This window comes from Macrobrachium nipponense, chromosome 3, assembly GCF_015104395.2.
Source record: "Macrobrachium nipponense isolate FS-2020 chromosome 3, ASM1510439v2, whole genome shotgun sequence".
Taxonomy (NCBI): Eukaryota; Metazoa; Arthropoda; class Malacostraca; order Decapoda; family Palaemonidae; genus Macrobrachium; species Macrobrachium nipponense.
In genome coordinates, this window is record NC_087202.1 from 90,512,097 (window position 1) to 90,536,441 (window position 24,345).

Below are 24,345 nucleotides of genomic sequence, written 5' to 3' on the forward strand. Positions count from 1 at the left end.
TGCACGTTTACTAAACATGTGACAATATCACGTTATCTTTCAGCATCTGAGCACGTTATAAGAAATCATTTGGTGATTCAGTGACAACATTTCCATATATATAAGAAGCAGAGGATTGCAAAAATACTTCAGTTAAGGAGTAAAGAAATCCAAGGCAATAATAATTGGCCCCTCAGATGGACTACTAAGTGATGCTCAATTACAGGGCCTCCAAAATTAAGATAATTATAAATATGGGTGAATAGTTGCACACAATCAAAGAAGGTGTTGGAATTAGCGTTGAAAGCTCAGTAATACACACAAGAGTAGAAATGATCTATACAAAATTGTGAAAAGGAAATGTAACCTCCATGTTTACAGTTTATCCTGTTTCTGTCTACAAAGCAATAAAAAGTTTATTTTCCCCATACCTGGGAAGTTATTAGGGTTCCGCTTCCTTTGCAGCATACGTGTAAAACGCTTGTCTAATTGAAAATCTGAAACAATGGCATCATTGCCAGAAATGGTTAGATATGATTTTTAATTGGGAAATTGCTTCGTTCTTTAGATATACTTTATAACCATAGATCCAGTTTCCAGTTATATATATATATATATATATATATATATATATATATATATATATATATATATATATATATATATATATATATATATATATATATATGTGTGTGTGTGTGTGTGTGTGTGTGATTTTTAATCACGGCCTAAGGTAAAAACGTGATGATTATATGAACAAAGTTGCATTTTTCCTTCGTATCGTAACTTTGTTCATATATATATATATATATATATATATATATATATATATATATATATATATATATAATATATATATATATATATATATATATATATATATATATATTCATAAATATCAGTGAAATCCCAATTCCTGTGAGCTGTAGAGTTCTAGATGTACGATGAGGTATATTATCGTACCTACCAGAGTACGATAGTTGCGGACTTTTACAGTGTTGTTTAGTAAAGTTATCGTACACTGGTAGCCTCCGTCGAATGTAAACATAAACATGTGGAAACCGATCAAAAGTGACACTGCTGTGGATACCAAATTAAGACAATCTCTTAACTTTGACAAGAAATTCAAAGGCAAAATCTTGTGATAGCGAAAACTAAATGAAATTAACGATGAGGATAATAAACGAACCGCGTAAATATACCGAAACATACTTAGCTGGTGCAAATATAGTTAACTGATGAAGTTTGTCGTTTAATGTGGTATATAAAATCATTTCTGTTCAAAGCAGACACCCCTAAAAAAAAGAAAAAAATGAAACAATAACACTGAGGGGTCAGCCATATATTAGTGGAGGACAGCTTATCAGTCGTGTGGGATACAGGAGATCCTATCTATCGTTTATGAGTACCGTAACTATTTTGTATACATGTTAACAGTTCTTGTTCATTTTCCAATTTTGGAACTTCACAAATATACTCTCAGTGGCCCTGTTATACTTTGTCAATGGTAATGGAATCGTTGGGCTGCTTATGCATAATATATACTCTGAATATTTGCTGACTTTTAATGCAACAGTTCAAGTAAATAGGTTTTAAAAATGTTTCATTATTCATAATGCGCTTGGATTCTCATGGACCCAACCACTGAGGAAATATGCACATTCCATCTGTTGACCTATATAGATGACAGTGGTGGGTGATAACCAGAGAAAAAATATGTAGGGGCTAACACCCCTATCCCAAAAGCATTTATAGGAATCAGAAATATGATCACATTGAACACGTGCTTTATCATTTAAAATCACAGGTGAAGAATTAACATAATGACTGTAGTCCTTGACCGGTGTCAACCTTATTTCTAAGCCGTAGACGCAGTCTTTCAGGTGTTGTTTAGAAATAAAATTGAAACTGTTCACGACCTAGGTACACGCAGTATATTATTGCTACAATATAGGCCAGGTTATTGTTTGTGTTCCACAAATAATGACTTTAATTCAAAGGTAGTTTCATGTTTGCTGCCATGGATTAACAAACTTAAAGTTGCTGTCACAAGGACAAAAAGATGCTAGACAAATGTCTAGCATCATTTTGCATATTGATGCCAGCAGTGGCGGCAAATGTGAAAACGCCCAAGTTCGTCATCCAGCACTTCGACGTTGCAAGGAAGAATAGCTAGAGGCAGGTCAAACCAAGATCATAGGAAAAATAGTAAAATTATTCTCATTCAGTGATATGTATGGTTGACAGTATATATAGTTTTGACTATCAATAACGCTTCTGTTGATATAGAAATTGGTACCGATACGATTATTTATTTCTTGGTAGTGGGCCAACGTACGTTAATAATCTGCTGTGCCTACGTCCTAATATTTGATTTGAAGTAAAAAAAGTTTGTCTTCTGCCGATTAAAGCAATTTCCTGGCTTTAATACCATGTTTTCACCGGCTAACTTAGCAGTTTAGGCTATTTCCTTGATAGCAGAAAAATGTAACGAAGGTTATAATACCTAGGCCAAACTAGGCATATGCTTAGCGAATATTCCAAATATAATTGAGTTGGCCTGCTATAAGAATAAGCTGTAAAGCTTGCCCAGTGCTCCTATCTAATTCATGAAATATTTTATCATTATCTTAGCCTTATTTTAGGCCCATTTTAATTCCAAATAAATAAAAAAAAAAATTTATGCGAGTCTATACCGTTTAATTCTATCCGAGTACCTTTCCAGGGTCTAAAAAGATAGGCTTTATGTAGAAACCTTTTATGTCATCAGCCTTTTATAACCCTCTGACACGATGGTAAAAATCATCACATTTATATATATCAACACGTTTTCAACCATTTGGAAAACACTATATCTGTAGACCTTGGGAAAACATAATGGTCTAGTGCATGGTCCCAAAGATCTCTACAGATCAACATGCTGAGTTACAGATTCTTTTATCTAATGATAAGGTCTTTGAAGACATTTTCGTGATTATTAACCAAATCAATTTCATAAACCTATTTCATCTTATAAAAGAAATATTAGGATTCGGCCGTCAGCCAAGTACAACTACTTTGGAGATACGTATGATGAACTTCTCACAGACGATAGAGCACTACTAGCCCGACAAGCGCGAATATTCTTCACTTCGAGTTGAGTGTTGACTGTGACCACACCATCCCGCTGCCCAAGCACCCGCTTATCTTGACGAGCTTCTGTTGTTAACTTTTCTTGGTGATCATTTCCACCCGTCATCACCATTCATTGTCGAGATGGTTTGGTTATCAATGCCACCTGGTAAGTATGACTGATGGTTGTTGTTTAGCTTATGGTAGCGCAGTCTAACCTAGATCTAAAGCTAGACTTAGCTAGGCCTACGAATTGATTGACAAGGTAAAAGTTGCCCCATTAAAGTGAACAATCTCTGGCCCGATTACTATATTTGCTCTAGGTTGGTTTATTCTAAGATATATTGTTCAGCAAAATGAGTGTTTAGCCCCAATTTTTTATTTTTTCATTTTTAGCGTGCACCAAATGAGTAAACCTGTGTCACGCCCGTGAATTGGATGGTATGGGCTTAGCTAGGCCTATAGTAGTATAGATTGTCTTAAGCCTGAAGTCTTTGAGCTCCATAGGTAGTTCTCTTCATCATACCAGGAGCCACTGTTTTATAGGCTTACCTATGTATAAAATACGAATGTTACCAGACCTACCTAACCTAGATAGTAGTATCTTCATTGAGCTTTTCTTGAAAGAAGAGGTAAGTAGGTATACCTTACCTAGTACCTAGTAGCTTCTAGCTAACCCCAATTGTTGTGGAGGTGTAACCTTCGATATCATAGGCCTGACATCAAATGTTAAGCAATTTTTAACCCCAAAAATCCAGACAGGCTGGACTTGAGAGAGTTTAAGAATTGAGGAAGCCTGTACTAGGGCCTAGACTAACCTCTGATCAACTAAGGTGGTTAGAATGTAGCTGGGCTATCAATTAGAATCTGATAGGCTTGATGAAACTTGAAAAGTATTCAAGTAGGAATTTCCCCATTCAGCCTTCTGATGGGGTTAGGTTACAAAGACCCCATCATTTGAAAAAACCTAACTTGAAATTAGCCTAACCTATACTAGGATATACAGTACAATTTACATGTAACAGTAACCTCACCTGTTCTAGGCTATACCCACAGCCTAGCATGATATTGTTACTGGTAATATATTTTATACAGAAATTTCCTTATCAGTTGTTTCCATAGTGTATATTAGGTACTAGATGGTAATTTGTAGGCTCTGTGAACTATGAGGTGTTACTCCCATACCCTAGTAGCCTTTTGCAAATGTCAAATAAGTTATTACAGATGTATATAAGATAGAGGTAATGGTAATGCAACTGTTATTTTACTTATTACAGAATCCAATTATATTGATATATTATCTATGTGATAATAGGGTAAAACACCACGGCAGGCCAACCCTCATCACGGTGGACGGGTCTTATTCACTCGATATTTAATTGGTGAAACAAGAATACAATTGCAACTCTAAGCATACCATTTAAAAGACTGAAGTTTCGTCAACATAATGTGATATATGAAAGCCCCATACGAACTAAAATAAGCATGTGAGCTCTTCGTAAAATATGTTTTCAAGGGCAGTTTTGAAATCCAATATGGCGGCCACGTTTTGCATGGAAGGTTCTGATCAGTGATGGCCACCATCTATCCCCAGCCTTCCCAGCACTCATTTGAACAATGTTAGCATATATATGTAACGTTTATTGATCTTACTCAAGATTGCAGTTGTAATCAGCACAATAAAACAACATTTTGTTACCTATATTAGTGAAAGTATGAAACTTGTTATTCCCGGGGTTATGGTTTGAACTGAATTCATTCTTACCTTGTAATCGGCGGTTTTTATCCTTACTGCCATCACAACTGAAACTCCACAGTGCATATTTGATTGTTATTATACACATTTTGGTCTCAGTTCACTCCACATTGCACTTTAAACCCGTTGTTGTTGCTGGTTCCTAAGTGCGCGCGCCACAAACACAGTTACAAACAGCAGACGACGAAACTGCAAAGTTTTATCCCTAAATTGTTTACTTTACTCGTTATTTAGTTTAAATTTACTTTGTTATTTAAAAATTTTAATTTAATTCATGTATATTATCCCTTTTTTGCAACCAAATTACCCCGAAAAATTACAGATATTTCTAAAGTAGATACAATCAAATTTTTCTAACGTTTTTGTACATCTGGCTGCCGAAAACCATAGAGGAACGATTACGGATAAGTGCATAGAGGAACAATTACGGAGAAGTGAATTATATACATTTTTTTTTTTTTTTTTGCTTTTTTTGTTTTTGCTAGCACTTTTCATAGATTTCAGTATATATTAGTATTTTGAATTTCTTTAATAACCGTATGCCAGAAATAAATGTAACCTTTAATGTTTGCATGCTAAGAATGGCAAAATCATCATTGCCACATTAGTGGAGGCTTCACACATACGCTGTTTCATTATTATAAACAGTTTCCATGAATTCTAGTTGTCACAGTAATGCAATAATGATAAAATTGCTTTAATATTTATGTATATATACTTCCAATACATAGCCTAATTTCACCAATTTCAACGTGTGTGTAGTCTTATACCCAGTTTGGAGGGTCAACACATACCGAATGGCAAGAGAGAGAGAGAGAGGGGGGGGAAGGCGAAGGAACGAAGGAAAGGGGTGGCGGTGGAGGGGGGGAGAGGGTAGGTGGAGCTTTATACGCGTTTTCGTATCCATTTCTGCATAATGGAGTTTTTGTCTCTTGGTACAAGGACAAGTGTCGTTATTCTTTACGATTAGTGATTCACGATACCCTTATAAATTACGGCACTGGGTGTAATGCACTATAGCAAAATCTCGTTCTGATACGAGTGTTCGTTACAGAAATAGGTATTGCCCAAAAACGTGCTTGCACTGTCTCTGAAACCCATAGTAGGTATGCTGCTTAGTTGTCAATCAAGTTTATTGTAATCAAGTATTTTTTTACAAGCTAGCTATTGAATAAATTTTTATTTTTCTCAATCAAAACATATGCCCCTCAATGCTAACTTTCCTCTTTTAACGACTTTCTGGTCATTGCAAATTCGGCCCCATAATTTCTTATGGTGCGAAAACAGAGGCGCATCGACCGAAAACGATTGCGTCACACTACGGCGATAATCCGGCAATAAAACATCTTCATATATCCAAAAAGTAAATAATGAAGATATATGTGCGCATTACGATTATACCAATTACATGAAGAGCTGATAATCTGCATGAATAACTGGTAAACTGTTCTGCAAGAAAGTTGAGTAAAGCAATTATTTACAATAGGTACGAAAGTCAAGATGTCGTGACGTCATAATACAGGACTTGAAAGAACGTTCTAATTCCAAAAAATAATTAGTTAAATTTGAGTCAGAATCGAGTTACTTTTTCAATAACAAATATTTTCAAATTAATCATCATAAATATGTAAAATATTGATGTTTTACTATTTATTTAAAAAATTATCGAAGTGCACTCTTCGTCGTCGTCTTCTACAAAACAGTTGTTTACTCGATGAGGAAAAGTTTTCCGTTTGTTGTGATAAAAGTGCCCCAGCGTCTGTGGGCACAAGTGGTTTGCGGATGTATCACAGGAAATGGTTAGTTTATTGACACAAGCGACTCCGTAAACATCGAGATGGCGTCAATCTTCTAAATACCTCGAGTTGTAGGTAAAAATGTTGAACGCGTTTTGGTGAGATTTGCACTACGTTTGAGACCGTTTTCAGTACCCTCTGTTTAAATCTTAAAATTTGGCCTTAATTTCTAACTTTGGAGAAAATACTTAGAAAGGAGAGTAGAGGTCTTTAGCTCCGTTTCTCACCAACAACAAGTCGTGGCTGATGCCCATCTCCGGTGTCAGGACGCGTTATAATGTACTTTTTCGGAGGGTGGCAACCGTTGATTGTAGGTGGCCTGTTTGGCCTGCCGTGGTGTTTTACCCTATACCCATTATAAATAAATCATTCCACCTGTGGTGAATAAAGGATCCTCAGAATCAGCTGATTCAGTCTACTACTGAAAATAGTAGGATAAAAATGATTTTAGTTGCAAAAAGAAACTAATGTACTAATAAAATTGTTATTACAACAAAGGAAATGTTGCTATGCCCAGTACGTGCTGTTAAAACCTACCCTAAGACCAGCACAACATAGACTGTTCATTAGTACAGACTACATTAAAGAGATTTGATCAGCAAAGCCTACAGTTCAGAAAAATATTTATCTTGTGTCCTGAAACAGATCAAGGCCCATGACATCAGAAGTATTGGCCTTACAGTTGCTTTTAGAAAGAACTACGCCATGGGACAGATTCTTCATGCCCTGGTGGGAAACTGACAAACTACCTTCACATCTTTTTATTTAAAAGATGTCACTCACAAATCCCTGGACACTTTCACCTTGGGTCCGGTGGTGTCACCTCAGCAAGTGGCCTGATCGATGTGGATTCTTACCTCTGGATTACGGAGAGTGCTCCTTTCTTTGTAACTACTTGGTTCGAGCTTGTGATGTTCACGGAGTACATTCTAGCTACTTTGGAACTTGGAGCTTTTACAATATCTCCATCACATTACCTAGATGTTCAGGGAAGACCGTGCAAAGAGTGAGTATTAATCCTTTGATTGTTGTTTTTTCTTGTAGCTTTTCTTGCTATGTGTGGTTTGTTGGGAGAGATCTTTCTCCCTCCTGTATGAGTCTCCTTGTGGGTTTGTATGTAGGAAAAATGAAATTGTTCAGATACGTAATACAAACCATCGGTCCTTTAATAATAGGAACGTAACTAGCGGCAGCTGGAACGGTCGTAAGCTTCAAACAAGGGAGTTCGGTAATTAACTGCTTGTCCGACAGTGCGCGCGCCGCGCAACTGGGAGGTGATGAATCACTTTTGCTTTTGGCCACGTTGGTGGAGGACGTGTTCGTCATCGCTCTCTGCCCGGCTTCATCGTCATATGCTTTGGTTGTGTGTCGTTTCTTCAACTTCGTTTGTCAGTGTAGTGAAAGTGTATTGAAAGTACTTGACTCTCTTTATTACTTTTGATTACATTGATCATGGATTCTCATGCAATGGAGCTATCCCCCCCCCCATCAGCGGCAGAGTTTGCCCTGGTGTGGAGGGTCACAAATGTGGGGTCTTTCGCTCTTTCCCCAAGATAGATCATCATGTCCTTTGTTCGGGGGCGTGAATGCTTTCAGACCGAGCCATGTAATTTTGTGTGAATTGGTCGGAGGTGCAGTGGGTGCTGTATGAGGGTAGGAGGAAGCGTAGACCTGCCAAGGAGTATTCGAAAGCTCTCCAGTGACTCCCTTAGTTACGGACACTTCCTCTTCTTTCCTGCCCCCGGTTCAGCTCCCGCGTACAGCGCCTTACTCTTCTGGGTGGGGGTTCTCGGTCCTTCTCTTTTCGCCCGACTCGCCGAGCGTAGAGGAGGGCGCGAGGTGCCCCGACGTGCAGTTGTATTCGGGGTTTTCCGTTCGCTCGGGGTGGGGCGCTCTTCCCCCCCCCCCGCACGACTGTTGCTTCCTCAGGTGCTCCTGCTGCGGGTGACGACCTTGGCCAGGTGCGGGTGTCGCTAGGGCTCCAGGGCATACCAAGCGTCCAAGGGCTGCTCCAGCATCTGGCGGGTGCTATGCCGGTCACCCATGAAGCGGTGACCACCACTACTACCATTGTCTCGACTCCAGGGTACGCCGCCCCTCCTCACCTGGTCTACACCCCGCATGTGATGTCAGTGACTCCGACGGCCGCTGTGCAGGGCCCAATCGCTTCCGTGCCGAGAAGAGGCGTGCCTCCCCCTCCCGGGGTCTTCGTGCTGCCAGCCCTTGACTTCTGATGGCCGAAGAGCTCGCCCCTGGACCTGCCGCCGTTACCCAGGATGTCGCTGGCTGCTGCCCCGTCTCCTGCTGTACCTGACCTGCCTGCCGTACCTGCCGCTCCTGCTGTTCCTGCACCTGCCGACATCGTCGTGTTGCTGCCCCAGTCGCTGGTCCTTCCGGACAGGTGCAGCCAGGCCCTCAGCAGCCCCAGCTCCATCCTGGATGGAGGACCTGACGTCTGTCCTGAGGGAGCTGACGAAGAAGAAGAGGAGGAAGGTGTCGTTGTCGTCTTCTTCGTCGCCTGCTGCCGCCTCTACCCCTTCAACTTCCAGGACTTCCAAGCTGAGGAAGAAGAAGGCAGCCTCTCCCCCCCCCCCCCCTAAGAAGGCTCCCTCGGGAACTTCTAAGAGCCTGTCTCACTTTGGTGGGACAGGGGTTTCTTCCGCTGGTCATCCTGCTCCTTCGGGAGCGAGGCCCGTTTCTCCTTCCGCAAGGAAGAAGAAGACTGGGACCAGAGGGGTACCGGTTAACACCGGTACTTCCTCACCTGGTGCTAGGGGCGCTGCCGCTACACCAGGTTCCGGCTCGGCCTCTTGTTCGCGAGAGGTACCGAGTGTACGGTCTCCCGAGGACCAAGGCACGGAGCGGAAGGCTAGTGAGAGCCACTCAGGTGACTCTCTCCAGGCCAGCGATCGCTGTTGTAGCGACCAGCTGGTTATCAGGGTTGCCGTGACGGTCCCAGACTGGCCACAGGCTGAGGCTAGTAAGAGGTCCCCTCGATCGCAGAACCAGCCAGCAGTTCGACGCGCCGTGAGAACAGGCACTGGTTCCACCGCGACAGTGGTCTCTGCAGGTCCCCTGACCGCTGCTCCCACCGGGACCGGACAGATAGGGGGACCAGCAGCAGCTCCTCTGACGCACGGGACCGGGGCCGCTGTCCTTGGTCCAGCCGCTCGCCCCAGGGGAGCGGGGCAACCAGGCCTGCAGCTCGATTGCCAACCCCCGCCCCCCCAAGCACACCGGTTCTGCCGGTGAGCGAAGGGGGAGCGTCAGGTCTTCCTCTCCTGTTCCTTCAACTTCCTCAGGTTATACCGGGAAGGGAAAGGCAACAAGGAGTGATTGTGAGGGGTGCGCCCTATGTGCCAGGCACGGTCCTCGGATCGACCAGGTCGTACTCGCAAGTGGCAGGAGGAGACTGGGAGGGGTCTGTCGCTGTTCCTTCTCCTGAAGGAGGAGGGTCTCGGGAGTCATTCTTTCTGGAGGGGCTTGACGGTCCTACTCCTCAAGATGCGGTCACTCCTGAGATCCAGAGGAATTTTGCTGAGGTCATTGCTCTGATTCGTCAGCACAACGACCTTGGGGAAGGATCGCCGCTCCCACCCTCTGAGCCCACATCCTGGCTCGAGTCGTTCTGGGGGCCTAAAAAGGAACCCAGGGCGACGGTGGGTCTGCCGCGATCGGAGCTGGCCGACTGCTAGGCCAGGTGGACTCTCTCGTCTCCAGACAGGAGGGTTCGCTTCAGTCTGGCAGGTAGTCTAAGCTACTTCCTCCTCCTCTACTGCAACAGAAAATTTCTATGTGCCATGCGAGGATCCGATGCCGCTCAAACAGGTTAACCTGTTCCTTGGTCCAGCGTTCTTCGCAAAAAGCCGCTGGTCCAGACCTGCAGCTCGATGGCGATCGCCTGCAGTCCTCCCAGCCTACTAGTTCTGCTAGTAGGCAGGGTAGGAGCATCAGGTCTCCTTCACCTGTCCCTTCAACCTCCTCAGGCTACACGTGTACAGGAGGAATGAGGCGAACAGGAGTGACCGTGAGGAATGCACTTCTTACGATACGGCCACGAGCCTGGTTCGGTCTTGGGACCAACAGATCCTGGCTCAAGTGGTTGGAGAAGATCGTGGGGGGCCTGGCAAGGGTGAATGACGCTTCCCAGACTCTTGGAGTGACCATCACCGCTGTTTACGTGACGGTCCGTCTGGACCATGCACTCAAGAGAACAGGGCGCGCCCCCTTTGGTCCTCTTGAGAGGTTTTGGCCTCGACGAGGACTGGGACACGTCGGAGGACGGTATCGGCTCTCTCCTGTCAGGTAATTGCTCAGCCCCACCCAGACGACGGTCACGGTGGTGGCAGACGCTTAGCTTACAGTACGAGTTCGTAACCCTCCTCGGGAAAACTTTTTCTCCTGACTGTAACGTTTTTCCAGACTCTGAGCGGCCATCACCACAAGGTGATGGCTGCTCGTACTCGCTTCTCCAACTGCTAGTTCCGCTGGGAAGGCGAGCGAGTATCCAATCTTCCTCCCCCATTCCCTCTCTCCCTACGGCTACGAAGGAAAGGGGAGGGATCCTGCAGAGCGTTCTCCTTAGGCTTCCACGTTGGGGACTGCATTCCTGAGGGGACCTTCAAGTCCTACCGGACGTAAGTCCCCATCGTTGAGGGAGGATCCTGCCTCATCCTCGATTTCTACGGGAATCGGGAGGACCACCAACCGATGATCGTCTGACGATTCGGTTGGAGTTTCGCCGAGCGCTTAGAATTCTCCAGATTTTCTAGCACTCTCAGAGTGTTCTGGTTTTCTACGATCTGCAAACACTTGGGCGAAACCACGGTCCAGAGTGTGCTAGACGAGAATCCCAGATGATTGTTACTACGATAATTGGGAATCTCGCCGAATGCTCGAATTCCTGGAATTTCTAGCGTTTGGAAGAAGCACTGCTGCTGAAGGAAGAATATCTCACAGTAGGCGGCCAACCCTGGGATAGAGAAGAACAGGTGGGAACATCCAGTTTGGCTTGAACTATCGTCTTCGGTATCCTGTTATCACCATTGAAGTCTTCCTTCGGGGGAAACTTCTCCTTCACTCTCTTCATTTGAGAGTGAAGAGTGTCAGCTTCCAGTCCTTATTCTCATTCCTCGAATGGAAAAGAATTTAGGATGGAGGTCTTTTTGTACAGGAACCTACAATTATACTACGTATATTGCCCTCGCGACATGATTGTTAATCAGTTGAATTGTCCGAGGTGTAGGCATATACTGTAGTTAACTCTACGGATTGTGACCGAGACGAATAGTATCTTCTTAATTAAACTGCAACTCGGGACTGCCTGCAACCTCCCGGGAGTTACCAGTTTCGATTTTGAGATACTTATGGTATTGTTACGACAACACCACAGCTTTTGTATTCACCGAAATCCGTTTCTTTTAAATGCAAATGCTCGAGCATATTTTTTTGCGCTCGATGGTTCTAGCCGAACGCATTCCTTCTTGGAATGAATTACCTGGCAACTCAGGATGACGAGTGAGCAAGAGCTAGCGGTGCAGGCCAGTACCAGCTGGCTCCCCGAGATGCACGGTCGGTTTGTCTCTCTCCTCTATAATGATTGACTACCGAACCGTATCTCTGCCCGACAATCTGGTTGGTTGGGATTCTCGCATACATGAATGACCATCTCTACTGCATCGCCTTGTACATTGCGAGAATTTTCAGACAGAGATATCTCAATAGACGCTAATCATCTTTCTGTTTACCCCACGGTAACAGAAGTCTGTAGCCTAGTCTCCCGCTGCATCGCACCTGCCACTGCAATAATGCAGAATGATTTCTTCAGACATCTGAGTTTGTCTTCTAAATATATCTCGTATTCGTAGGTGTGCAATTGTTCATTGTTCACCCCGAATTGTAGATGTATAACGGAAGACATCGCCTGGTCCCCGCCCTGCCAGCTCTACTTCCAAGTACATATATACAGTGGTACCTTGAGATACGAAAGGCTCAACTTACGAAAAACTCGAGATACGAAAGCTGACACGAAAAATTTTACTGCTCTACATACGAAAGGTTTCTGAAGGTCCAAGATTCGCCCGATAACAATTTTGAAACTCGCGCCGTGTGCCGCCATCTTAGTTCTAGTAGACTCACCACCATCCTCCTGCTCTCCCATTGGTTCCTGATGCTAGCCAAGCCATGAGATCCTTCTCTCCTATTGGACAGCATCCCTCCCATTATGCATCTTATACGTACGTACGTGGTGACGTCCCTACCCCGGCCACCTCGTACCAGAATCTTTATTGTACGCATGCGGCGTTAGTTTGGTCCAACGATTTCGTTTAGTATCGTAAATTCGTTAGTGATTTCGTTGTGCTACTTTACCGTGTTGTGAGAACCTATTTAGTATACATACTAACATACGTAACTTAATTACGTACAGTACATATAGTCATGGGTCCCAAGAAAGTTGCTGAAGTTCACTGAAAGAAGAGAATGCTTTCTATGGAGACAAAGATGGAGATAATAAAAAAGTATGAAGCTGGCTTGCGGTTGAGTGTGATCGCTAAGGAATACGGCCGAAATCCGTCTACGATAGGCACCATCCTTAAGCAGAAGGAAGCCGTCAAAGCAGCTACACCTTCCAAGGGCGTGACTATTTTGTCCAACAAGAGGAGCCATGTGCATAATGAAATGGAAAGGCTGCTTCTTGTATGGATCGAGGACAAAGAAATCGATGGCGATACGATAACAGAGACGGCAATCTGCCAGAAGGCCAGGGCTATTTTCGGCGATTTGATTGCCCAAGCCGAAGACAACGGCGGAGAGGGGACATCAACGGCAACCCCAGAGTTCAAGGCTTCTCATGGGTGGTTCGAAAAATTCCGTAAACAGACTGGCATCCATTCGGTGGTGAAGAAATTGAAATTATGTAAAGTATAAAAAAGTAAAAAGAAATGTAAAAATAAAAAAAGACAAAATAAATTGTATTTTAAGTTGTTTGTAAAGTTACGTGTTACAGTTTTGTTAATGTGTTTTGTAAAGTTAAGTTTGTTTATCGGACATTTTTTTATGTGTTACGTAAAGTTAAGTGTACGTATCTGCCGTTTGTCCTCCTCCTCCTCCTCCTCTGCCGCCACTTTCGGAGATAGCCTCACTCGAAAGGTAAGCTTCCACATTTTACGTTACAGTAATGATATATCGTGTACACTAATATACACTTTATTTACAGGTTTTGCATTTTTATTTGTAAGTTACGTATTGAATGGTCCAAATTGTTGTAGTATTTCATTGTTTATAGGTCAACTTACCTTTATTTTGAAATTCACTGGGGTGTTTTTGGAGGGCTTGGAACGGATTAGCCATTTTACATGTAAAATGTGGTCCAAGATACGAAAACCTCATGATTCGAAAGGCGCCTCGGAACGGATTAATTTCGTATCTCGAGGTACTACTGTAGTCCTCCCTGGATAACCTGAAAGAAGATAATGATGATTCAGCCCATGAGAAGCGGTTCTTCAGGCCGTACATCCATGTGTTTTCATTACTGAAAAGCGCTCCGCTTTCAGTGCAACTACGACTTCTCACCGAACAGCAATGAAATGGCGGTTTAGCACAGGTTCAAAATCTTGAGAATTACTTCTCTCGATTCGGCTGTGAAGACGTAGGTCTGCATTTACCTTCCACCTTAGTCTTCAACGGCGCATAGTGTTGTTTCTCCTTAGCTGAGATTCAACTACTATGAGAACTTCTGTCTTGCCATCAGGGACCTCGGTCTCTAGAAGGCAATTGACTTATGCCTTGAGAGAATTATCACCTCGCCTTCCGGCATCGGTGGCAACAAATAGATGATTTGTATGGTCTCTCGGCATACCCCTTTAAAGGCGAGGTTCACGTGACTATGCTCGGATGCTTGGACAGCTCGCCTCGCACAACCAAACGCAGTGAGTCGGCAGCTGTCAAAGCGTCCAAGTCCGTTATGAGCTACGCTGTGGACTTAGTTTGGTTGTTCCAGATGAATCATTACTTTGTCCTACTAGCTTGTTCCAGTACCCATACCATCGACACCCACCATGGAGTGTCGGTGTCCTATCCACTCGGAGACGGAGAGACTTCGCCGCGGTGCGGTACGAGACCGCGAGAGACTTAGCTGCAATTGGATACGAGAATGTGAGACACTTCGCTGCAGACAGATAGACCAGTATGGGTACTGGACATCACCGAAGATTATGTCAAAGAAGAGGGATAGGTCATTGCGACTATTCCCTTCTTTCCCTCCGAGTAGGGGAACTGCATGGCTTTTCCTTCGACGTCAAGCATCCAGGGGATGGGGATATGTGACGCTGTATTTCGTACCGAACTTCGGTTCGAGTCTTTCACAATTCCCCTCCTTAATGGACTTCACTGACATTGATGCAGATGAGATGCTGCTTTGTCCTGTGAGGGCGCTATGGCGCTATCTTAAGAGAACTCAGCACCTCAGGCCTGAGTGTCGACGCCTCTTCGTTAGCACCGGGATGACCAAGAAAGAAGTATACAGGAACACACTTTCTTTCTAGCTGCGTGAGGTGATCAGGAGTGCGTACGAACCTAATGGTAGCGACAACATCCGTACCCTTTGTCCGAGAGCCCACGAGGTTGGTCCTTCCTTTGCATTCCGCAAGAACTTCTCCGTGGTGCAGGTACTGAAGGCACCTCCTTCTACCTTCAGGATATAGCCCACAGGTCCTTGGACACTTGATCCTTAGGACCTGTGGTGGCTGCTCAACACGTTGTGTAGCTTACCCAGCACCCAAGCGGACAGAACAGCATCGCATCCTTGTGTGACTGCATCTTTTTCTCTCCCTCTACCTGTGGGCAGAGGGACGCGGTCGTCACTACGCTGGATCAGGAGGCGATGCAGGTAAGCTACTCAACCGAGCCCCATCCTATCCCTTTCAGTAGGGATAGGAGCGATTATCCACCACTTCCCCCAACAAGGGGGGGAAGTGGAAGCCAACAAGAGACAACCCATGACTTCATATTGTCTCTTGCAATAGGAACAAGTTCTTGCTTGCTAGTTTTAAGAGGTACGCTTGCCTCCCTCTTATTACTTGGGTCCAGAGGTCTGACCATTTATCCTGTGGTACATACCCGATCAATTGGGCAGAGGCTAGGATCCCTCCCTCTGCTCTTACGACCAAGGAGGGAATCCAAGGTTGGGCGAACACCAGTCTGTTCTTAAGACTCAGATTCCTCCCACCAAGAAGTGAGTCTTCCTATTGTTAAAGGACCGATGGTTTGTATTCGATGGTTTGTATTACGTATCGGAACAAATGGCAATTTGTCGAAAATTGCATTTTTCCTAACTATACAAACCTGAGGTCCTTTACATATATAGTCCCACCTCATGCCACCCCTCACTCTGCATTTTTCCTGGGCCCAAAGCAAAAGTGATTCTTCAACTCCCAGTCGCGCGGCGTGCGTACTGTCGGACAAGCAGTTAACTACCGAACTCCCTTGTTCGAAGCTTGCGACCGTTCCAGCTGTTGCTAGTTACCTTCCTATTGTTAAAGGACCTCAGGTTTGTATAATTAGGAAAAATGCAATTTTTGACAAATTGCCATATTTCTAGTTTTGTCAACATGATGTAATGTGAATATACAAATGTAAACTAACATATGCTATTTTATGAGTAAAATCCCTCGCAATCACAAAACAGCTTTGTTCCTGCACAATATACAAACCCTCAGTCCTTACATGTGACATTACGATTTGCCCACTCATTCGAAAAAACCTAGAAGTCTGACAATCGATCTTGCAGTTCCTATACTCGGATCAATGTATCATAGGCACGGTACTCCTCGCTCTTTCGACCAGTCATCATAACCCAGGTGTGGCGAACCAGTCATTTCAGAGACTTGCTCGAATTCCTCTCTCCAACCAGTGAGTCCTCTTGATGTAAAGGACTGATAGTTTGTATACCGTGTAGTAACAAATCACAAATTGTAGAGTAATTTGTCTTTATCCTAACTATACAAACGTGAGGTCCGATACTTCACGTTTCATGCCAACCTCGTGCCACCCCACAACCTGATACCTTGGTTGAAAGGCAAATTGGAATGGGGATTTCTTTGTTTCAGTGTGCTTGCGTGTCCCTTGTTTGATTATCATGGAGCCTTCCACTTCTTCTAGGCCTCAGCAACGCATGTGCCTCGGCATTTGGGGATTTCCGTGCTTCATGTTTTTGGTGTGTCACAATGGAAGGTATTCTGCAAGAGGGGGAGCATCGTAGAGTATATATTTGTCCTTCTAGGGAGGGTTTTTTTCCTCCTCAGTTGGATGGTTCAGCATCCCCATCTTCCAGAAGCATTTCTTCTGTGTTGGTTGTACTGCTGTCTCCTTCTTTTCTTCCATCGATTGGTTATTGGAAGTATTCCATCGATTGGTTATTGGAAGTATTGGGAGTTGGACAGCATGAGGTTGTCTGAGATTTTGAGAATGTAAACAATAATCAAATGCAAATGGCATCTGAAGACAACGGTTACATTCTGTAATCTGTTTAACTTTAACAAATGATCATTTTCTCCAGAAAATATTTAGGTTTAAAGGGCTTTTCGTTCCTAGGATTAAAAATAGAGATTGTTTATCTGTAACATAGTGAGAGCTCACTCATCCTAGCGTCTAATCATGTTAATATAACCCATGGTAATTGCAATTGTTTTGTATACAGTATCAATATTTGTGTCACTAGTGATTAACTTGAACTACCTTCAGTTTTTACCATTACTATGACGTGTTGATAAGAGTTAGCCTATCATTGAAATTCTCAGCAGGATTTATGGCTTGCTCTTTATACTCTGTGCATGAGATGACCCCTCATTTTATGGGAGATTTTTTAAGGTTAAAAGGTTATCTTACACACAGATATATATAGTACTGGATAAAGTTCAGAAAAAACAACAGGTTTTCTTACTTAATTTAATAAGAAAAAAAAAAATGTATTTAGGAAATATGTATAGGAGGGGGAGATTAAAAAAGTTACAATTATCAAGAGGTGTGAAATCATAGCATTTGAAACCTTCACACTACAGGCAGGATGACAACTGCTGTCATCAACTGCCGATCAGCAGACTCCTTTCTTTGAACGTTCAGTGTACCTGAACGAGACTTGCATTCAGTACAGAGAAGCACCACATCAATTACACAACAGTCTCTTGTAACAGAAAAAGAAAAAAACTAATAACTTAACAAACCCAGCTTACAAACCCATTGCCTTCAATTTAAACCCAGAGTCAATTTCTTTCCCATTGCTAGATATAAAAAAACACATATATAAAATAAAAAACTACCACAAGGTCAGTAAGTCTCATGATCTTTTGCATGAATTTCCAGTATTTCAGGGCTGATTATATATTTTACTATGTGGTTTTATCTTTCAGAGCCTAGGCCGCCTGTTAGAAATAGTCAAGGAACTAAAGGTCGATCAATCAGACTTAAAGCTAATTATTTCCCAGTGCAAGTGAAAAATAAAAATATTGAGCTGATTCACTATGATGTTGTCATAACTGAAGCAGGAGGAAAGGAGGTTAAAATTCCCAAAGCCAAGAGAATGTAAGTATGTCTGTCTCATAATTATAGTTTTCCAGTTTCACATAAGTGACTTACCAAACAATTACATTAGCTGTACGCTTTCTTACCTGCCAGTTGAAAATTCAAATTCCTGGCGACAGTGGCGGCGCTGCCATCGTTTGTGTAGGTGATAGAGATCCCCCCCTCTTTCGGGAACACCTGGTACTGCTGAGCTAAACTCTTCAATTCATTGTCTGCCAGCCACGGGGTAACATCGGTGGTTTGTTGTTGCAGTCAACTTTCGTCACCATTGTGGTTTATATCTTTTTGGTGATGTACAATTTCTTGGTTGGCTTTTTTTTGCTTCATCAGCCAGCTGCCTAGTTATTAACCCTTAAACGCCGAAGGGGTATATTAAAAATCGTCTTCCGTGTGCCGCGGGAGTCTCGGAGTGAGCGCGGAAGCGGAAAAAATATTTTTTTCAAAAATTCACAGCGCGCTTAGTTTTCAAGATTAAGAGTTCATTTTTGGCTCCTTTTTTTGTCATTGGCTGAAGTTTAGTATGCAACCATCAGAAATGAAAAAAATTATCATTATCATATATAAATAATGCGATATATGATAGCGCGAAAACAAAATTTCATATATAATTGTATTCAAATCGCTCTATGCGCAAAACGGTTAAAGGTAACAAGTTAATTTTGTTCATGAAACTTACCTGACAGATATACATATAGGTGTATTCTCTGAAGTCCGACAGAATTTCAAAACTCCCGGCACACGCAGTGGGCGGCCAGGTGGTTAGTACCAATTCCTGCCGCTGGGAAGCGGATATCAGGAACCATTCCCATTTTCTATTCAGATTTTTCTCTGTCGCCGGTAGTGTAAACACCTGTTTCCATTACCTCCGCCTAGGATTTTGAAAACTTCTTTTTGCCTTGAGTATCCTGATTGACTTTTGGTTTTTTGGACTGGATTGTTGGCTTGGCATACGCGATAGTGGTTTGATTTGGATTCTGGCTTTGACTTTTCTTTAAATACGATGTCTGGATCTAGTTCTACTAGTTTCAGGGTGTGTGGTGTGCAAGAATGTAAGGTGAGGCTACCGAAAGCTTCGGTAGACCCTCACTCTATGTGCACGGAATGTCGAGGTCATGTATGTTTGTTGAACGATAGATGCATAGAGTGTGAGGAATTGACAGATCTTGAGTGGAAGGTGTATGATTCTTATGTAAGAAAGCTTGAGCGCGATAGAATCAGGAGGTCTTCCTCCAGGAGTGCTTCTGTGAATAGAAGTCAGGGTAATATTGTATCTCCATCGAATCCCCCTGTAGATTTAATTGAACCTAACCCTGTAGTGTTGCCTTCAGGCAATCAGGAGGTGTCTACAGAAGGAAATGTGCTCTCTACGATTATTGAGTCGATTCGTGCCCTGGAGTCAAAAGTGCTTAGCGCTACAATCGAATGTGTTGAAGTATAATGAAAGTGTTGGTGCATCAGATCGGTCCCATAATGCCTCCAGGTCTAGACCTCTGTCGGACTCCCAGGACTTAGGGAGTGGGCAAGTCGAAAGCCGAAGGAGGGTTACGGGAACTAAAAACCGGTCTGACGTCCCTTCGGCAGAATCTGTGGACGCGTCCCAGACTGCCAAGGATCGTGCGCGGGCACGAGTCCTTAAAGAATGTTTCTCATCCTCCGAGGTGTCCTCCCCTCACCGGGGCTGGAGCTCTCGGAGAGCCTCTCGCAGGGAGAGTGGCAAGGGCGCAAGATGTCGCACAGGCGGCCGTCGTCCTTGTCCCCCTCTTCACGTCCTTCTTATCGACCTTTTCATTTGTCACCTGAATATTTTGAAGCCTTCCCACCACAGAAAAGGACCAAGACTTCATCGGGGGAGGACACTTTTGAGCGTCCAAGTCGCTCTTAATTTGCTCCTGAGACGAAGGAGAGGGCATCCCCTCGCCCGTCTTCCTCTCACAGGATTAGTCCTTCTCCTGATCAAGAATTTTCTCCGTCAAGGGAGATACTGATGGACATGCAGAAACAGTTGGCGTCCTATTTTGCAAGGAGAGAGACAGAACCCTGTCGGCGGAGGAAGGACTGGTGGCTGCCTGTCAAGAGAACCAGGCAGTCCCCGACTCATTCGAGAACGTGAAAGCGTTCCTTGTGAGAGAGCGTCTAGGAGAGACGAGCATGACAAAGACATGAGTTGTCGCACAGGCGGCCGGCGTCTTTGTCAAGAGGTCGTGAACGTCCAGAAATCTCCGACTGACGATCATCGTTCTAAGTTTTCCTCTCTTGCACGTCAAGAGAGCGAGGCTCGCCAAGATCAAGAGCCTCGTAAGGACGTCTCTGAATACGCACAACACGCTCGACAGCCTGCACACTTAGTCGTTAATGAAGATGATATTAAAGAAGCTCGACGTCCTGCTTTGCGTGACGTTAATCAGGACGCTTTTGAGGACGCTTCCAATGACATTCGTCATCCTGCTCATCGAAGCGCTTGCCAGGATGCTCGGGAAGACGCTTCGCTGGACGCTCGGTGTCCTACGCATCGGGACGCTCTCCAGGGCGCTTGGGAGGACGCCTTGGAAGAATATATAAGTCCGAAGCGTCATGATGTTCCGCAGGATGTTAATTTCCAAGATCTTAGTGTCGAAGTTAGCAGTGAAACAGAAACGGATTGGTATTTCTAACCCTACTTCAGACAGAGGCACCCTCTTGCGAACAGGGCCTCAAGGATTAATAACATCGCGATCTTTGAAGGACGCTGCTGCTACAGAAAGAGAATCGTCTAGTGATTCGTGTCCTGCGGACAATGAAGAGCCAACAACGTCATCCGCCTCGGATTATAAGACGTTGACGCACCTTCTAAAAAACTTGTTCCCGGATAAGTTTCAGGCACCGGTTCCTTGCTCTCCGCTTTCACAGTTGGCCTCATCAAAAACCAGGAAAGCACCTGGCTTCGTTAAAATGGCCACCTCGCTCTCTGCGAAGAGAGCATTTAAGAGAATCCAAGATTGGATGGAATCAAGGAAGGCGAAAGGCAACACTTCCTTTGCTCTTCCTCCATCGAGACTAAGCTGGAGAGCGGGAATCTGGTACGAAACGGGAGAAGAAGCGGGATTGAAAGCGCCGTCTTCCTCTCAAGGCGATTTCGCTAACTTGGTTGACGCTCCGAGGAGGTCGTACCTATCGTCAGCAAAGGTTTCCTGGACCATGTCGGAAATGGATCACCATTTGAAAGGTATCTTCAAGACCTTAGAAGTATTTAACTTCCTGGATTGGTGCTTGGGGGCCCTGGACTTGCAATCCAGAAGTCCAGACTCAATTTCATTGGAAGAATTATCCAGCGTGTTGGCATGTATGGATAGAGCAGTAAGGGATGGCGCTGATGAACTGGCATCCCATTTTGCTACTGAACTACTAAAGAAGAGAGCTCTGTACGGCAGTTTTGCGGCAAAATCAGCGTCTCCTGTGCAGAAGGCAGAATTGTTGTTCGCCCCTTTTTCGACACATCTTTTCCCGCAGTCCATGATAAAAGATCTGTCTGTTAACCTGCAGGAAAAAGGCGACGCAGGACCTCTTGACACAGTCTTCCAGACGTCCTACAGCCCAGGCTTCTACTTCAGCCACACAAGCCCCCAAGAAGAAGTTTAAGCCCTTCCTCGAGAGCTTTTCCTCGAGGAAGGGGGCTCTCTAGAAGCAAGGTCTCCTCAAAGAACAAGGGAAAAACTTGACATTTCTGCCCTTCAGGCACCTGTCAGAGCGAGACTCACATCTTTTGCTCATGCGTGGAGAATGATAGGGTCGGACACCTGGTCCCTCAATATAATCGAGAGAGGAGAAGCAACAGATATTGCTCGACCTTTTAGACCAGATGTTAGAGAAGAGAGGCCGTAGAAGAAGTCCTAACGTTAGATTCCCCAGGCTTCTACAACAGGTTATTCCTGGTTCCGAAGCAGTCTGGGGGATGGAGGCCTGTCTTAGACGTCAGCAGGCTGAACCTTTTCGTGAGAAAAGAAAAGTTCAGGATGGAAACGTCCCAGTTTGTACTAGGGGCTTTCAGACCAGGAGACTGGATGGTGTCATTGGATCTCCACGTGCTGATTCATCATCAATCAAGAAATTTCCTGAGATTCGTCTTGAAAGGACAGGTCTTCCAGTTCAGGGCTCTATGCTTTGGACTAAGTACGGCGCCGATGGTATTCACTCTCCTAATGCGAAATGTAGCGAAATGGCTTCATTTATCAAAAATAAGTCTCTCGCTTTACCTGGACGACTGGCTAATCAGATCGTCTTCGGAGCCAAGGTGCCTGGAGGACCTTCAAACTACGTTACAGCTGACGAAGGCCCTGGGCCTTATAGTCAATTATGAGAAGTCCCATCTGATCCCCACGCAGTCCATCGTGTATCTGGGGATTCAGATGGATTCAGTGGCGTTTCAAGCTTTTCCATCAAAGGAACATCGGCAGAAATGCTTAGAAAAAGTGTCAGCTTTCTTAGGGAAGGAAACATGCTCGGCGAAGGAATGGATGAGTCTGCTGGGAACCATTTCCTCGCTGGAGAAGTTTGTTTCCCTGGGGAGGTTGCACCTCAGGCTGCTCCAGTTTTTTCTAGCAGAAAACTGGAAGGACAAGCAAGATCTAGACACGACATTGATAGTTTCCCAATCGGTCAAGGATTATCTGAAGTGGTGGCAAGATCCAGACAAACTGTCAGAAGGACTGTCACTCAGCCTTTTGAGCCCCGACCTAGTGTTGTTCTCAGACGCTTCCATGGCGGGCTGGGGAGCAACACTGGGCAAGGAGGAAGTGTCAGGCCTCTGGAGAGGGGAACAGAGGTCCTGGCACATAAACTTAAAAGAGTTGGAAGCTATTTGGTTAGCTCTCCAATTCTTCGAGGAATGAGTGGTTGGCCGAGTTGTCCAGATCAACTCGGACAACACCACAGCTCTCGCATATATAAAAAAAACCGGGGGGGGACACACTCTCAGTCCCTGTTCGAGATAGCAAGAGACATCCTCCTATGGGCGAGAGCTCGGAACATAGTAATCCTAACGAGGTTCGTTTCGGGAGTGCAAAATGTCCGGGCGGATCTTCTAAGCCGCCAACATCAACTGCTTGCCACGGAATGGACTCTCCATCTAGAGGTCTGCCAAGAGCTATGGAAACTATGGGGACGCCCGCTAGTGGACCTCTTCGCAACCTCAAAAACGAAAAGGCTTCCTATTTATTGCTCGCCGGTTCTCAACCCGGAAGCGATAGCAATAGATGCCATCCTATGGGACTGGATGGGGATGGACGTCTACGCCTTTCCCCCGTTCAAACTGTTAGGAGAGGTAATCGGGAAGTTTGCGGCGTCTCCGGGAGCGAGAATGACACTAATCGCCCCGTTTTGGCCTTCAAGCGACTGGTTCACGGAGGTCATATCTCTTCTAGTAGACTTCCCAAGAACCCTTCCAGAGAGAGCTGATCTTCTCAGACAGCCCCACTTTGAGAGGTACCACGGAAACCTCTCCGCTCTGAGTCTGACTGTGTTCAGACTATCAAAAAGTTGGCCAGAGCGAGAGGTTTTTCAAGACCAGTGGCAGAAGCTATTGCCAACGCTAGAAGAGCTTCCTCTCGAGCAGTTTATCAATCTAAGTGGGCTGTCTTCAGGAAGTGGTGTAGGAAGAAAGGTATTTCCTCCTCCACGACCTCTGTGAGCCAGATCGCTGATTTTCTCCTACATCTGAGAAATGTGGACAGACTTGCGGTGCCCACGATCAAAGGATATAAAGTATGTTGTCAGCTGTCTTCTGTCACCGGGGGTTAGACCTGACAAATGATAAAGACCTTCACGATCTTATGAGGTCCTTTGAAACATCGAAAGTACCGCAACCGAAGGTCCCATCATGGAACCTGGACGTAGTTCTGAAGTTCCTAATGTCAAGTCCATTTGAACCTCTGCATGCTGCCTCGTTGAAAGACGTTACAAGAAGGTGATTTTCCTAACCGCTCTTGCCACAGCGAAGAGGGTTAGTGAAATTCAAGCAATAAATAGACATGTGGGCTTCAGGGACACAATGTAGTGTGCTCCCTGAGCCCTTCCTTCTTAGTGAAGAACGAAAATCCGTCTAACCCCTGGCCGAAGACCTTTGTAATCAAGGGGTTAGCAGAGATCATTGGA

At 44.5% G+C, this 24,345-nt stretch overlaps 1 protein-coding gene across 1 annotated transcript in view; it reads left to right on the plus strand.

The window, feature by feature from the left end:
• The first annotated feature begins 3,091 nt into the window (after positions 1–3,091).
• Positions 3,092–24,345, plus strand: part of LOC135221883 (protein argonaute-2-like) — a 285,753-nt gene continuing 264,499 nt past the window's right edge. The window contains exons 1-2 of the mRNA XM_064259840.1: positions 3,092–3,259; positions 18,048–18,219. Of these exons, the coding sequence (XP_064115910.1) occupies positions 3,235–3,259; positions 18,048–18,219 (197 nt within the window). The 5' untranslated portion in view covers positions 3,092–3,234. The remainder of the gene's footprint in view (positions 3,260–18,047; positions 18,220–24,345) is intronic.